General features: G+C 45.7%; 1 protein-coding gene across 1 annotated transcript; it reads right to left on the minus strand.

Moving 5' to 3' along the window:
• Nucleotides 1–6,321: 6,321 nt before the first annotated feature.
• LOC134983392 (oocyte zinc finger protein XlCOF6.1-like) lies at nucleotides 6,322–7,667 on the minus strand. Its single transcript, XM_063949090.1, has one exon. It carries the CDS (start codon nucleotides 7,629–7,631, stop codon nucleotides 6,351–6,353), a length of 1,281 nt encoding a protein of 426 aa, XP_063805160.1. The 5' UTR covers nucleotides 7,632–7,667; the 3' UTR covers nucleotides 6,322–6,350.
• Between the last annotated feature and the right edge of the window lie 7,282 nt (nucleotides 7,668–14,949).

Raw genomic sequence — 14,949 nt, forward strand, 5'->3', positions numbered from 1 at the left:
ATGATGTGCACTAAAATGGCCTAGTAGGAAGCGTCTTACCTTGGCTAAAGAAAAAAAGACTGGTCTGTTGCTCAGTGGTCCAAAGTCCTTTTCTGATAAGAGCAAATTTTGCATCTCATTTGAATACCAAGGTCCCAGAGGATGGAGGAGGAAGAATGGAGAGGCACAAAATCCAAGATGCTTGAAGTCCAGTGTGAAGTTTCCACAGTCTGTGTTGATTTAGTGAACCATGTCACCTGCTGGTGTTGGTCCACTGTGCTTTATTATTTCCAGAGTCAACGCAGCTGTCTACCAGGCTTTGGGAGTGCTGAACACATGAATGTGTGTATATATATATATATAAAATTATGCCCCCGGCTGATTACTGCCTCTACAACAGATATAGGGGCTTATATGACAGCCTGTGAGATACAGATGTGGGGTGACACTGGCACAGCTGCCCATATATAAAGTGGCACTCATTATTAGGCAGAGCGGAGGTGTGTACCAGGAACGTGACAGTCAGACCGTATCCCCATCATTAGGTAATAGGCACTAACCCCTGTCACCTCCAGGCTGGTACTCCCACACTCCGTCACCTCCAGGCTGGTACTCCCACACTCCGTCACCTCCAGGCTGGTACTCCCACACTCCGTCACCTCCAGGCTGGTACTCCCACACTCCGTCACCCCAGGTTGGTACTCCCACACTCCTCTGGGCGATCCAATTCCAGAAACTACCACTCATGCTAGAAAGTGACCCCCCCATCCCCCTCACACAATGAGAGCAGGTGATCTTACAGAACAGATAACAGGGAAACAACAGAAACATAAAACTGCAGGTATAAGATGTAATGTAACACAGGTAATAGATGGTCACATAGAGCCGGGATCAGGATACGTTGCGTAATGAGAGGTCAGACAGAAAGCTTCCCCCATGTTGGTTGGTAACGCTGTAGCCTTGCCCATTGTAGGTGAGACTCTATCATAAGGACGTTTCACCACAACTGAGTCACAGCCAACTGGTATCACCCACACCTGGAGCTCAGCTAGACAGCCACTTAGGATTGGTATTGGGTTCCGAGTAGTGATGAGCGGGTTCGGATCCTCGGGATCCGAACCCGCCCGAACTTCACCTTTTTTTGCACTGGTACGAGCAACTCGGATCCTCCCGCCTTGCTCGGTTAACCCGAGCGCGTCGGAACGTCATCATCCCGCGGTCAGATTCTCGCGAGATTCGTATTCTATATAAGGAGCCGCGCGTCGCCGCCATTTTTCACTCGTGCATTGGAGATGATCGTGAGAGGAGGTGGCTGGCGTTCGCTCAGTTTCTGTGTTCAGTGTGCCGCAAATATCTGTGCTCAGTGTGCTGCAAATATCTGTGCTCAGTGTGCTGCAAATATCTGTGCTCAGTGTGCTGCAAATATCTGTGCTCAGTGTGCTGCAAATATCTATGCTCAGTGTGCTGCAAATATCTGTGATCGGTGTGCTGCAAATATCTGTGATCGGTGTGCTGCAAATATCTTTGCTCAGTGTGCTGCAAGTGCAAATATCTACATTCTCTGCCTGAAAAACGCTCCATATCTGACTGCTCAGTGTGCTGCAAATATCTGTGCTCAGTGTGCTAATTGCTTTATTGTGGGGACTGGGGACCAGCAGTATTATATAGGAGTACAGTGCAGAGTTTTGCTGACCAGTGACCACCAGTATTATACGTTCTCTGCCTGAAAAACGCTCCATATCTGCTGCATTGTAGTATATAGTAGGAGGACAGTGCAGAATTTTGCTGACCACCAGTATAACTATATATAGCAGTACGGTACAGTAGTCCACTGCTCTACCTCTGTGTCGTCAAGTATACTATACCATCCATACCTGTGGTGTATTTCAGTTTTGCAAAGTTTGCTGACCACCAGTATATATAATATATAGCAGTCTTGTACAGTAGGCCACTGCTCTACCTACCTCTGTGTCGTCAAGTATACTATCCATCCATACCTGTGGTGCATTTCAGTTTTGCACAGTTTGCTGACCACCAGTATATATAATATATAGCAGTACGGTACAGTAGGCCACTGCTCTACCTACCTCTGTGTCGTCAAGTATACTATCCATCCATACCTGTGGTGCATTTCAGTTTTGCACAGTTTTGCTGACCACCAGTATATATAATATATAGCAGTACGGTACAGTAGGCCACTGCTCTACCTACCTCTGTGTCGTCAAGTATACTATCCATCCATACCTGTGGTGCATTTCAGTTTTGCACAGTTTGCTGACCACCAGTATATATAATATATAGCAGTACGGTACAGTAGGCCACTGCTCTACCTACCTCTGTGTCGTCAAGTATACTATCCATCCATACTTGTGGTGCATTTCAGTTTTGCACAGTTTGCTGACCACCAGTATATATAATATATAGCGGTACGGTCCAGTAGGCCACTGCTCTACCTACCTCTGTGTCGTCAAGTATACTATCCATCCATACCTGTGGTGCATTTCAGTTTTGCACAGTTTGCTGACCACCAGTATATATAATATATAGCAGTACGGTACAGTAGGCCACTGCTCTACCTACCTCTGTGTCGTCAAGTATACTATCCATCCATACCTGTGGTGCATTTAAGTTGTGCGCAGTATATATAGTAGTAGGCCATTGCTATTGATACTGGCATATAATTCCACACATTAAAAAATGGAGAACAAAAATGTGGAGGGTAAAATAGGGAAAGATCAAGATCCACTTCCACCTTGTGCTGAAGCTGCTGCCACTAGTCATGGCCGAGACGATGAAATGCCATCAACGTCGTCTGCCAAGGCCTATGCCCAATGTCATAGTGGAGAGCATGTAAAATCCAAAAAAATAAAGCTCAGTAAAATGACCCAAAAATCTAAATCAAAATCGTCTGAGAAGCGTAAACTTGCCAATGTGCCATTTACGACACGGAGTGGCAAGGAACGGCTGAGGCCCTGGCCTATGTTCAAGGCTAGTGGTTCAGCTTCACCTGAGGATGGAAGCACTCACCCTCATGCTAGAAAACTTAAAAGAGTTAAGATGGCAAAAGCACAGCAAAGAACTGTGCGTTCTTCTAAATCACAAATCCCCAAGGAGAGTCCAACTGTGTCGGTTGCGATGCCTGACCTTCCCAACACTGGACGGGAAGAGGTTGCGCCTTCCACCATTTGCACGCCCCCTGCAAGTGCTGGAAGGAGCACCCGCAGTCCAGTTCATGATAGTCAAATTGAAGATGTCACTGTTGAAGTACACCAGGATGAGGATATGGGTGTTGCTGGCGCTGGGGAGGATTCTGATGGTGAGGTGGTTTGTTTAAGTCAGGCACCCGGGGAGACACCTGTTGTCCGTGGGACGAATATGGCCATTGACATGCCTGGTCAAAATATAAAAAAAATCAACTCTTCGGTGTGGAATTATTTCAACAGAAATGTGTACAACTGGTGTCAAGCCGTGTGTTGCCTTTGTCAAGCTGTAATAAGTAGGGGTAAGGACGTTAACCACATAGGAACATCCTCCCTTATACGTCACCTGGACCGCATTCATCAGAAGTCAGTGACAAGTTCAAAAACTTTGGATGACAGCGGAAGCAGTCCACTGACCACTAAATCCCTTCCTCTTGTAACCAAGCTCCTGCAAACCACACCACCAACTCCCTCAGTGTCAATTTCCTCCTTACACAGGAAAACCAATAGTCCTGCAGGCCATGTCACTGTCAAGTCTGACGAGTCCTCTCCTGCCTGGGATTCCTCCGATGCATCCTTGAGTGTAACGCCTACTGCTGCTGTTGTTGCTGCTGGGAGTCGATCGTCATCCCAGAGGGGAAGTTGGAAGACCACTTGTACTACTTCCAGTAAGCAATTGACTGTCCAACAGTCTTTTGCGAGGAAGATGAAATATCACAGCAGTCATCCTGCTGCAAAGCGGATAACTCAGGCCTTGGCAGCCTGGGTGGTGAGAAACATGTTTCCGGTATCCACCGTTAATTCACAGGCAACTAGAGACTTGAATGAGGTACTGTGTCCCCGGTACCAAATACCATCTAGGTTCCATTTCTCAAAGCAGGCGATACCGAAAATGTACACAGACGTCAGAAAAAGAGTCACTAGTGTCCTAAAAAATGCAGTTGTACCCAATGTTCACTTAACCACGGACATGTGGACAAGTGGAGCAGGGCAGACTCAGGACTATATGACTGTGACAGCCCACTGGGTAGATGTATTGCCTCCAGCAGCAAGAACAGCAGCGGCGGCACCAGTAGCAGCATCTCGCAAATGCCAACTCGTTCCTAGGCAGACTACGCTTTGTATCACTGCTTTCCAAAAGAGGCACACAGCTGACAACCTCTTACGGAAACTGAGGAACATCATCGAAGAATGGCTTACCCCAATTGGACTCACCTGGGGATTTGTGACATCAGACAACGCCACCAATATTGTGCGTGCATTACATCTGGGCAAATTCCAGCACGTCCCATGTTTTGCACATACATTGAATTTGGTGGTGCAGAATTATAAAAAAAAAACGACAGGGGCTTGCAAGAGATGCTGTCGGTGGCCCGAAGAATTGCGGGCCACTTTCGGCATTCAGCCACCGTGTGCCGAAGACTGGAGCACCAGCAAACAGTCCTGAACATGCCCTGCCATCATCTGAAGCAAGAGGTGGTAACAAGGTGGAATTCAACCCTCTATATCCTTCAGAGGATGGAGGAGCAGCAAAAGGCCATTCAAGCCTATACATCTGCCTATGATACAAGCAAAGGAGGGGGAATGCACCTGACTCAAGCGCAGTGGAGAATGATTTCAACGTTGTGCAATGTTCTGCAACCCTTTGAACTTGCCACACGTGAAGTCAGTTCAGACACTGCCAGCCTGAGTCAGGTCATTCCACTCATCAGGCTTTTGCAGAACAAGCTGCAGACATTGATGGAGGAGCAAAAACAGAGCAATTCCGCTAGGCATGTGGGACTTGTGGATGGAGCCCTTAATTCGATTAACCAGGATTCACGGGTAGTCAATCTGTTGAAATCAGAGCACTACATTTTGGCCACCGTGCTTGATCCTAGATTTAAAACCTATGTTGTATCTCTCTTTCCGGCAGACACAAGTCTGCAGAGGTTCAAAGACCTGCTGGTGAGAAAATTGTCAAGTCAAGTGGAACGTGACCCGTCAACAGCTCCTCCTTCACATTCTCCCGCAACTGGGGCTGCGAGAAAAAGGCTAAGAATTCAGAGCCCACCCGCTGGTGGTGATGCAGGGCAGTCTGGAGTGAGTGGTGACATCTGGTCCGGACTGAAGGACCTGCCAACGATTACTGACATGTTGTCTACTGTCACTGCATATGATTCTGTCACCATTGAAAGAATGGTGGAGGATTATATGAGTGACCGCATCCAAGTAGGCACGTCAGACAGTCCGTACGTATACTGGCAGGAAAAAGAGGCAATTTGGAGGCCCTTGCAGAAACTGGCTTTATTTTACCTAAGTTGCCCCCCTCCAGTGTGTACTCCAAAAGAGTGTTTAGTGCATCCGCTCACCTTGTCAGCAATCGGCGTACGAGGTTACTTTCAGAAAATGTGGAGAAGATGATGTTCATCAAAATGAATTATAATCAATTCCTCGGTGAAGACATTCACCAGCAATTGCCTCCAGAAAGTACACAGGGACCTGAGATGGTGGATTCCGGTGGCGACGAATTAATAATCTGTGAGGAGGGGGGTGTACACAGCAAAAGGGATGAGGAATCAGACGATGAGGAGGAGGTGGACATCTTGCCTCTGTAGAGCCAGTTTGTGCAAGGAGAGATTGATTGCTTCTTTTTTGGTGGGGGCCCAAACCAACCAGTCATTTCAGTCACAGTCGTGTGGCAGACCCTGTCGCTGAAATGATGGGTTCGTTAAAGTGTGCATGTCCTGTTTATATACTGCTCAAAAAAATAAAGGGAACTCTAAAATAACACATCTTAGATCTGAATGAATGAAATATTCTTATTAAATACTTTGTTCTTTACATAGTTGAATGCGCTGACAACAAAATCACACAAAAATTATCAATGGAAATCAAATTTATGAACCCATGGAGGTCTGGATTTGGAGTCACCCTCAAAATTAAAGTGGAGAAACACACTACAGGCTGATCCAACTTTGATGTAATGTCCTTAAAACAAGTCAAAATGAGGCTCAGTAGTGTGTGTGGCCTCCACGTGATGTCTGATTGTTTCACCCAGTAGCAGCATGTATATTGCAAAAAGCATAGGAGCTAGGATAGGACCATGAGGAACATTACATGGCAATGGTGATGATGAGATAATAAAGGTTCCTCACCTGTGTGATGTCTAATGTGTGAAACAAAGCAGATTTATTTCTCAAACTCAGAACATGTGTGACTTTTCTCATGTCTAACAAGATGTGATTTGTGTGCAAAACATTTCCCACACTCCGAACATGGAAATGGTTTCTCACCTGTGTGACTTCTCTCATGTGTAACAAGATCTGATTTCTGTATAAAACATTTCCCACACTCAGAACATGGAAATGGTTTCTCACCAGTATGACTTCTCTCGTGTCTAACAAGTTGTGACTTATGTATAAAACATTTCCCACATTCAGAACATGGAAATGGTTTCTCACCTGTGTGATTTCTCTCATGTCTAACAAGATGTGATTTCTGTATAAAACATTTCCCACACTCAGAACATGGAAATGGTTTCTCACCTGTGTGACTTCTCTGATGTGCAACAAGATGTGACTTATGTATAAAACATTTCCCACACTCAGAACATGGAAATGGTTTTTCACCTGTGTGACTTCTCTCATGTGTAACAAGATGTGATTTCTGTATAAAACATTTCCCACACTCAGAACATGGAAATGGTTTCTCACCAGTATGACTTCTCTCGTGTCTAACAAGTTGTGACTTATGTATAAAACATTTCCCACATTCAGAACATGGAAATGGTTTCTCACCTGTGTGATTTCTCTCATGTCTAACAAGATGTGATTTCTGTATAAAACATTTCCCACACTCAGAACATGGAAATGGTTTCTCACCAGTGTGACTTCTTTCATGTATAACAAGAGCTGATTTTTGTATAAAACATTTTTCACACTCAGAACATGGAAATTGTTTGTCACCAGTGTGACTTCTCTCATGTCTAACAAGAAGTGATTTTTGTATGAAACATTTTCCACACTCAGAACATGGAAATGGTTTCTCACCTGTGTGACTTCTCTGATGTGCAACAAGATGTGACTTATGTATAAAACATTTCCCACACTCAGAACATGGAAATGGTTTTTCACCTGTGTGACTTCTCTCATGTGTAACAAAAGCTGATTTGTATGTAAAACATTTCCCACACTCAGAACACGGAAATTGCCTCTCACCTGCCTTAGCTGGCTGATGGGTAATGCGCTTTGTGTTCTGTGTAAAACATTTGGCATCTATAGAACAGGGAAACACTGTATCTACTGTCAGAGCTGTAACAGATGCACCAATATCAGAGTGATCAGGAGAACATTTCCCAGGATCAGGGGGATCAGCTGATAGAGCTGGATGTATAACTGGTGTAATGGGGTTATCTCCTGAAGAATCCTGTCTACTGTCATTATCTTTTATGTCACAATCCGGGGATAACATTAGATGTCCTTCTGAGATATTCCTGCTTGTGTGTCCATCTGCTGGAAATAAAATACATTATGTAAATATGAATTTTCCTGTAACAATTTTAATCTAGTAAAGATTATAATTGAAAATAGCAAATTACTATAAAATGAGTAGACAAGACCCAGTGTGTTACAGGTTACAATATATAACTCTATAAATGACATTACCTGTAAGCATTGGTGTTATGTTTATTTTATTAAAACCAGGATGATCGGACTGGAGTATAACTACCACTGAGAGATAACGTGGTATTACTACAGGTGACATGAGCTGCTGCCATAATGTCTACTTGAAGAAGCCCAAATCTTTCTATCGGTAGCTGGAAGACTTCCTGATGTAGGGACCAGTCCCTTGGAACATCCTGCCTCAGTCTCAGCTATTCGGCCACTGTATACTCCTAGCCTGATACATGGAACGTGTGAGGTGACTCTCTCTACACAATATATCAGCTTTCCCACCTCTACCACCATCCCATTGCTTTCCTGGCACACCCGCTGTCTGAGAATACTCGGAGACGCTTCTCCAATAACTACTGATGGAAACATTGATCTACTGTCCATACTGCTCTGACATACAGGACATTTATGTGACGCTTCTTTTCCCGTAACTATATACCTTATACTATCGTCTGGTAACACAGTGACATGATGTGAGGGGGAGAGCAGGAGTATAATAGGGGCCGATGGCTCCTGATGTATGAGATACATCAGAGAGTGTGGGGAGGAGACTGGTAAGATCTCTGGGCTGGTAATACACAGTGACATGATGTAAGGGGGAGAGCAGGAATATAATAGGGGCTGATATTTCCTGATGTATGAGATACAACAGAGAGTTTGGGGAGGAAACTAGTCAAATCTCTGGGCTGGTAACACACAGTGACATGATGTGAGGGGGAGAGCAGGAGTATAATAGAGGCTGATGGCTCCTGATGTATGAGATACACCAGAGATTGTGGGGAGGAGACTGGTCAGATATCTGGGCTGGTAACACAGTGACATGATGTGAGGGGGAGAGCAGGAGTATAATAGGGGCTGATGGCTCCTGATGTATGAGATACACCAGAGAGTGTGGGGAGGAGACTGGTCAGATCTCTGGGCTGGTAACACACAGTGACATCATGTGAGGGGGAAAGCAGAAGTATAATAGGGGCTGATGGCTCCTTATGTATGAGATACACCAGAGAGTGTGGGGAGGAGACTGGTCAGATCTCTGGGCTGGTAACACACAGTGACATCATGTGAGGGGGAAAGCAGAAGTATAATAGGGGCTGATGGCTCCTGATGTATGAGATACACCAGAGAGTGTGGGGAGGAGACTGGTCAGATCTCTGGGCAGGTAACACACAGTGACATGATTTGAGGGGGAGAGCAGGAGTATAGTAGGGACTGATGGTTCCTGAAGTATGAGATACACCAGAGAGTGTGGGGAGGAGACTGGTCAGATCTCTGGTCTTGTAACACACGGTGACATTATGTGATGGGGAGAGCAGGAGTATAATAGGGGCCGATGGCTCCTGATGTATGAGATACACCAGAGAGTGTGGGGAGGAGACTGTTCAGATATCTGGGCTGGTAACACACAGTGACATGATGTTAGGGGGAGAACAGTAGAATAATAGGGGCTGATGGCTCCTGATGTATGAGATACACCAGAGAGTGTGGGGAGGAGACTGGTCAGATCTCTGGGCTGGTAACACACAGTGACATGATGTGAGTGGAGAGCAGGAGTATAATAGGGGCTGATGGCTCCTGATGTATGAGATACACCAGAGAGTGTGGGGAGGAGACTGGTCAGATCTCTGGGCTGGTAATACACAGTGACATGATGTGAGGGGGAAAGCAGGAGTATAATAGGGGCTGATGGCGCCTGATGTACGAGATACACCAGAGAGTGTGGGAAGGAGACTGGTCAGATCTCTGGGCTGGTAACACACAGTGACATGATGTGAGGGGGAGAGCAGGAGTATAATGGGGGCTGATGGCTCCTGACTCCCTCACTGGAAAAATAAATATAGGAAGGTGTAGTATAAGAGATTGCTGTAGTGACTGAGCAAGGAGAATATGTGACTCTTTTATGTAATAAGTGTTTATTACTCACCTGTGCTGATATCTGTAGGGATCTCCTCCTCCTTACACTGCTGATCACCCCTCACATACGTCTCTTCTTCTCCCTCTATATCTTCTGTCTTTATATCAGTCACATACGTCTCTTCTTCTCCCTCTATATCTTCTGCCTTTATATCAGTCACATACATCTCTTTTTCTCCCTCTATATCTTCTGCCTTTATATCAATCACATATGTCTCTTCTTCTCCCTCTGTATCTTCTGCCTTCATATCAGTCACATACGTCTCTACTTCTCCCTCTATATCTTCTGCCTTTATATCAGTCACATACGTCTCTTCTTCTCCCTCTATATCTTCTGCCTTTATAACAGTCACATACGTCTCTTCTCCCACTATATCTTCTGTTTTAATATTAGACAGACGTTCTACCTAAAAAAACAAACAAACACTATAATGACATTTGCACACAGTCAGATTAAACTGAGGTGAAACAGTATAATATCAGTGTATAATACACACAGCTTCTCTACAGATCATATAGTGACAGTCACTTTGGTATATGGGTGAGACCCTAAATCCCACCTACCTGATCCTCCTGTGGGATCCTGTGATTCTCCTCTGTATAATCCTGGGAATACAGAGGACGGGGACATCTCTCTGGGGTATCTCCGTTACTGGGCCCATCTGTAGTGTATATATGTGATTATCAGATGATGTGTGTATATAGGGGCCCCCATACCTGCTCTACCCTGTACAATACATGACAGTCTCCTCTTACCCAGTGTTGTGAGGAGCCGGTGATTCTCCATCATCATGTCCTTGTACAGACCTCTGTGTTCCTCTATATACTCCCTCTCCTGCATGGAGACATAGACAGTGACATCCTGACATCTTATAGGAACCTGACACACACAGTGATACAGTCATCACCCAGACACATCCCCTGGTGTTACTGTATAATGTCCCATTCCCAGCAGTCACCTCTCCAGTCATCACCCAGACACATCCCCTGGTGTTACTGTATAATGTCCCATTCCCAGCAGCCACCTCCCCAGTCATCGCCAAGACACGTCCCCCAGTGTTACTGTATAATGCCCCATTCCCAGGAGTCGCCTCTCCAGTCATCACCCAGACACGACCACTGGTGTTACAGTATAATGCCCCATTCCCAGGAGTCACCTCTCTAGTCAGCAGCTGATTGATCTTGTTGGTGAGTTCCAGGATCTTCTGGTCATTGTGTCTCTTATGTATCAGTGAGTGAGGTGGAGGCACCGTGATAGGGCTCTAGGTCCTGCTTAGTCCACCTGCAACATGAGGATGGTTGCTGGGGGTCTCACGCTTACCGGATGTCTTCACTATGGTGTAATCCAGCTAAATGGGGGTGACATCAATATCACTGTAAATACTCCCAGATCTCCTCACCTCCCCAGTCATGTCCCTGTATTATTACTATAGATAAAAGTGATGTCACTATGACACTCCCAGACCCCTTCATTGCCACGGTCATGTCCCTGTATTATTACTATAGATGTAATTAATGTCACTGTGACATTCCCAGATGCCCTCACCTTCCCAGTTATGTCCTTGTATTATTATTATTATAAATATAAGTGATGTCACTGTGACATTACCACAGCCCCTCACCTCACCAGTCATGTCCCTGTATTATTACTATAGATATAAGTGATGCTTCCAGATCACCTCATCTCCCTATTCATGTCCCTGTATTATCACTATAGATATAAGTGATGTCACTGTGATGCTCCCAGATCCCCCTCACCTGCCCAGTCATGTCCCTGTATTATTACTGTAATTATACGTGATGTAAATGTGACGTTCCCAGATCCCCCTCACCTTCCAGTCATGTCCCTGTATTATTACTATAGATATAAGTGATGTCATTGTGACATTCTCAGATGCCCTCACCTTCCCAGTCATGTCACTGTATTATTACTATAAATATAAGTGATGCTACCAGATACCCTCACCTCCCCAGTCATGTTCCTGTATTATCACTAGATATAAGTGATGGCACTGGTATACTCCCAGATCCCTCACCTCACCAGTTATGTCCCTGTATTATTACTATAGATATGTAATGTCACTGTATCACTAGCAGATCCCCTCACCACCCCAGCTATGTCCCTGTATTGTTACTATAGCTGTAAGTGATGTCAAAGTGATGTTCCCAGATCCTCTCACCTCCCAGTCATGTCCCTGTACTACTAGTATAGATATAAGTGAAATCACTGTGACATCACCACCACTCCCAATGTATAATAATAATAATAATAATAATACCACCAGGAAACCACAAGCTGCTGTCCCTGTATAATAATAACCATACACAAAAACCTGCTCCCCCCGTATTATACTAATAACAACAGGACACCCCATTCTGCTCTTCCTTTATAGTAATAATAAAATGACACCACAGGTTGCTCCCTCTGCAAAATAATAATAATAATAGGACACAGGCTGATCCTCCTGTATAATAATAATAATAATAAAAAGGATTTTAATACCTACCGGTAAATCCTTTTCTCCTAGTCCATAGAGGATGCTGGGGATTCCAAAAGGACCATGGGGTATAGACGGGATCCGCAGGAGACATGGGCACACTATAAGACTTTGAATGGGTGTGAACTGGCTCCTCCCTCTATGCCCCTCCCCCAGTCCTCAGTTATAGGAACTGTGCCCAGGGAGACGGACATTTGGAGGAAAAGTATTTTTGTTACACTAAGGGTGAGATACATACCAGCTCACACCACAAACATACCGTACAACTGGATTACCAGGAATACCAGATACAGTATGAATGAAAAACAGCAACAAGCTGAACATAACTGATGAACAATCTACGTGTAACCGAAAACAATACAACTGCAAGTAACAGTCCGCACTGGGATGGGCGCCCAGCATCCTCTACGGACTAGGAGAAAAGGATTTACCGGTAGGTATTAAAATCCTATTTTCTTTTACGTCCTAGAGGATGATGGGGACTCCAAAAGGACCATCGGGTCTATACCAAAGCTCCAGACCGGGCGGGAGAGTGCGGACGACTCTGCAGCACCGACTGAGCAAACATGAGGTCCTCATCAGCTAGGGTATCAAACTTGTAGAACTTAGCAAAAGTGTTTGAACCCGACCACGTAGCTGCTCGGCAAAGCTGAAGTGCCGAGACCCCTCGGGCAGCCGCCCAAGATGAGCCCACCTTCCTGGTAGAATGGGCCTTTACTGACTTCGGCAATGGCAATCTGGCCGTAGAATGAGCGTGCTTGGAAGCAGGATTTCCAATCTTGTTGGAAGCGTACAGGACAAACAGAGCATCCGTTTTCCTAACAAGAGCCGTTCTGGCAACATAAATTTTCAAAGCTCTCACGACATCGAGAGATTTTGGCACAGTCAGGGCATCCGTAGCCACAGGCACCACAACAGGTTGATTTATGTGAAATGAAGACACCACCTTTGGCAGAAATTGTTGACGAGTCCTCAATTTCGCTCTATCCACATGGAAAATCAAATATGGGCTCTTGTGAGACAAAGCCTCCAATTCCGACACCCGTCTGGCGGACGCTAAGGCCAAAAGCATGACCACTTTCCAAGTGAGATATTTCAACTCAACCTTCCGCAAAGGTTCAAACCAGTGAGACATAAGAAATTGTAACACCACGTCAAGATCCCACGGTGCCACAAACGGAGGATGGATATGCAGCACTCCCTTCATGAAGGTCTGAACTTCAGGAAGGGCGGACAATTCTTTTTGAAAGAAAATAGATAAAGCCGAAATCTGCACTTTGATGGAATCCAATTTTAGGACTGCCTCCACGCCTGCCTGAAAAAAATGGAGGAAACGACCCAGCTGAAACTCCTCCGTAGGAGCTTTCTTGGCTTCACACCACAACACAACACATATTTTCTCCAAATACGGTGATAATGCTTCGCCGTGACCTCCTTTCTAGCCTTAAGAGTGGGGATGACTTCCCCGGGAATACCCCCTTTCGAGCTAGGATTTGCCGTTCAACCTCCACGCCGTCAAACGCAGCCGCGGTAAGTCTTGAAATACGCATGGTCCCTTTAGTAACAGGTTCTCTCTGAGAGGAAGCGGCTAAGGATCTTCTATGAGCAATTCCTGAAGATCCGGATACCAGGCCCTCTGTGGCCAATCTGGAACGACGAGTATTGCCGGAACCATTGTTCGTCTTATGATCCTCAACATTTTTGGAATGAGAGGAAGTGGAGGGAACACATATACCGACTGAAACACCCACAGAGTCACTGCACTGGGGGTCCCTCGACCTGGAACAATACCTCAGAAGCTTCTTGTTAAGGCGAGACTCCATCATGTCTATTTGAGGAATTCCCCAACGACTTGTCACTTCTGCAAATACCTCTTGATGAAGAGCCCCCTCTCCTGGATGGAGATCGTGTCTGCTGAGGAAGTCTGCTTCCCAGTTGTCCACGCCCGGAAGGAAAACTGCTGACAGAGCGCTCACGTGTTTTTCTGCCCAGCGGAGAACTCTTGTGGCCTCTGCCATCGCCGCTCTGCTCTTTGTTCCGCCCTGGCGGTTTACGTACTCCACCGCTGTTACGTTGTCCGACTGGATCAGGACAGGTAGACCTTGAAGAAGGTGTTCCGCTTGCAGAAGGCATTGTAAATGGCTCTTAACTCCAGAACGTTTATGTGGAGACAAGTTTCCTGGCTTGACCATATTCCCTGCTGTGACTGCTCCCCAGCCTCGGAGACTTGTATCCGTGGTCAGCAGGACCCAATCCTGGATCCCGAACCTGCATCCCTCTAGAAGGTGAGAACTTTGCAGCCACCACAGGAGAGAAATTCTGGTCCTGGAAGATAGACTTATTTTCCGGTGCATGTGCAGGTGAGACCCGGACCATTTGTCCAGCAGATCCCACTGAATAAAACCTGCCAAATAGAATGGCTTCGTAAGCCGCAACCATCTTCCCCAGCACTCGATTGCATTGATGAATTGACACTCTTGCCAGTTTCAGAATCTCCTTGACCATGCATTGGATTTCCAGAGCTTTTTCCGGCGGAAGAAACACTCTTTGCAGTTCCGTGTCCAGGATAATGCCCAAGAAAGGCAGCCGATTTGTCAGAATCAACTTAGACTTTGGCAAATTCAGAATCCAACCATGGTGTTGCAGAACAGTCAGGGAAAGTTCCACATTTCTTAGCAACTGCTCCTTCGAGCTCGCCTTTATCAG

Source organism: Pseudophryne corroboree, assembly GCF_028390025.1.
Source record: "Pseudophryne corroboree isolate aPseCor3 chromosome 3 unlocalized genomic scaffold, aPseCor3.hap2 SUPER_3_unloc_14, whole genome shotgun sequence".
NCBI classification, from domain to species: Eukaryota; Metazoa; Chordata; class Amphibia; order Anura; family Myobatrachidae; genus Pseudophryne; species Pseudophryne corroboree.

Coding starts and splice junctions, on each gene's coding strand:
- LOC134983392 (XM_063949090.1), bottom strand. CDS start 7,631: ATGTTATCCCCGGATTGTGACATAAAAGATAATGACAGTAGACAGGAT.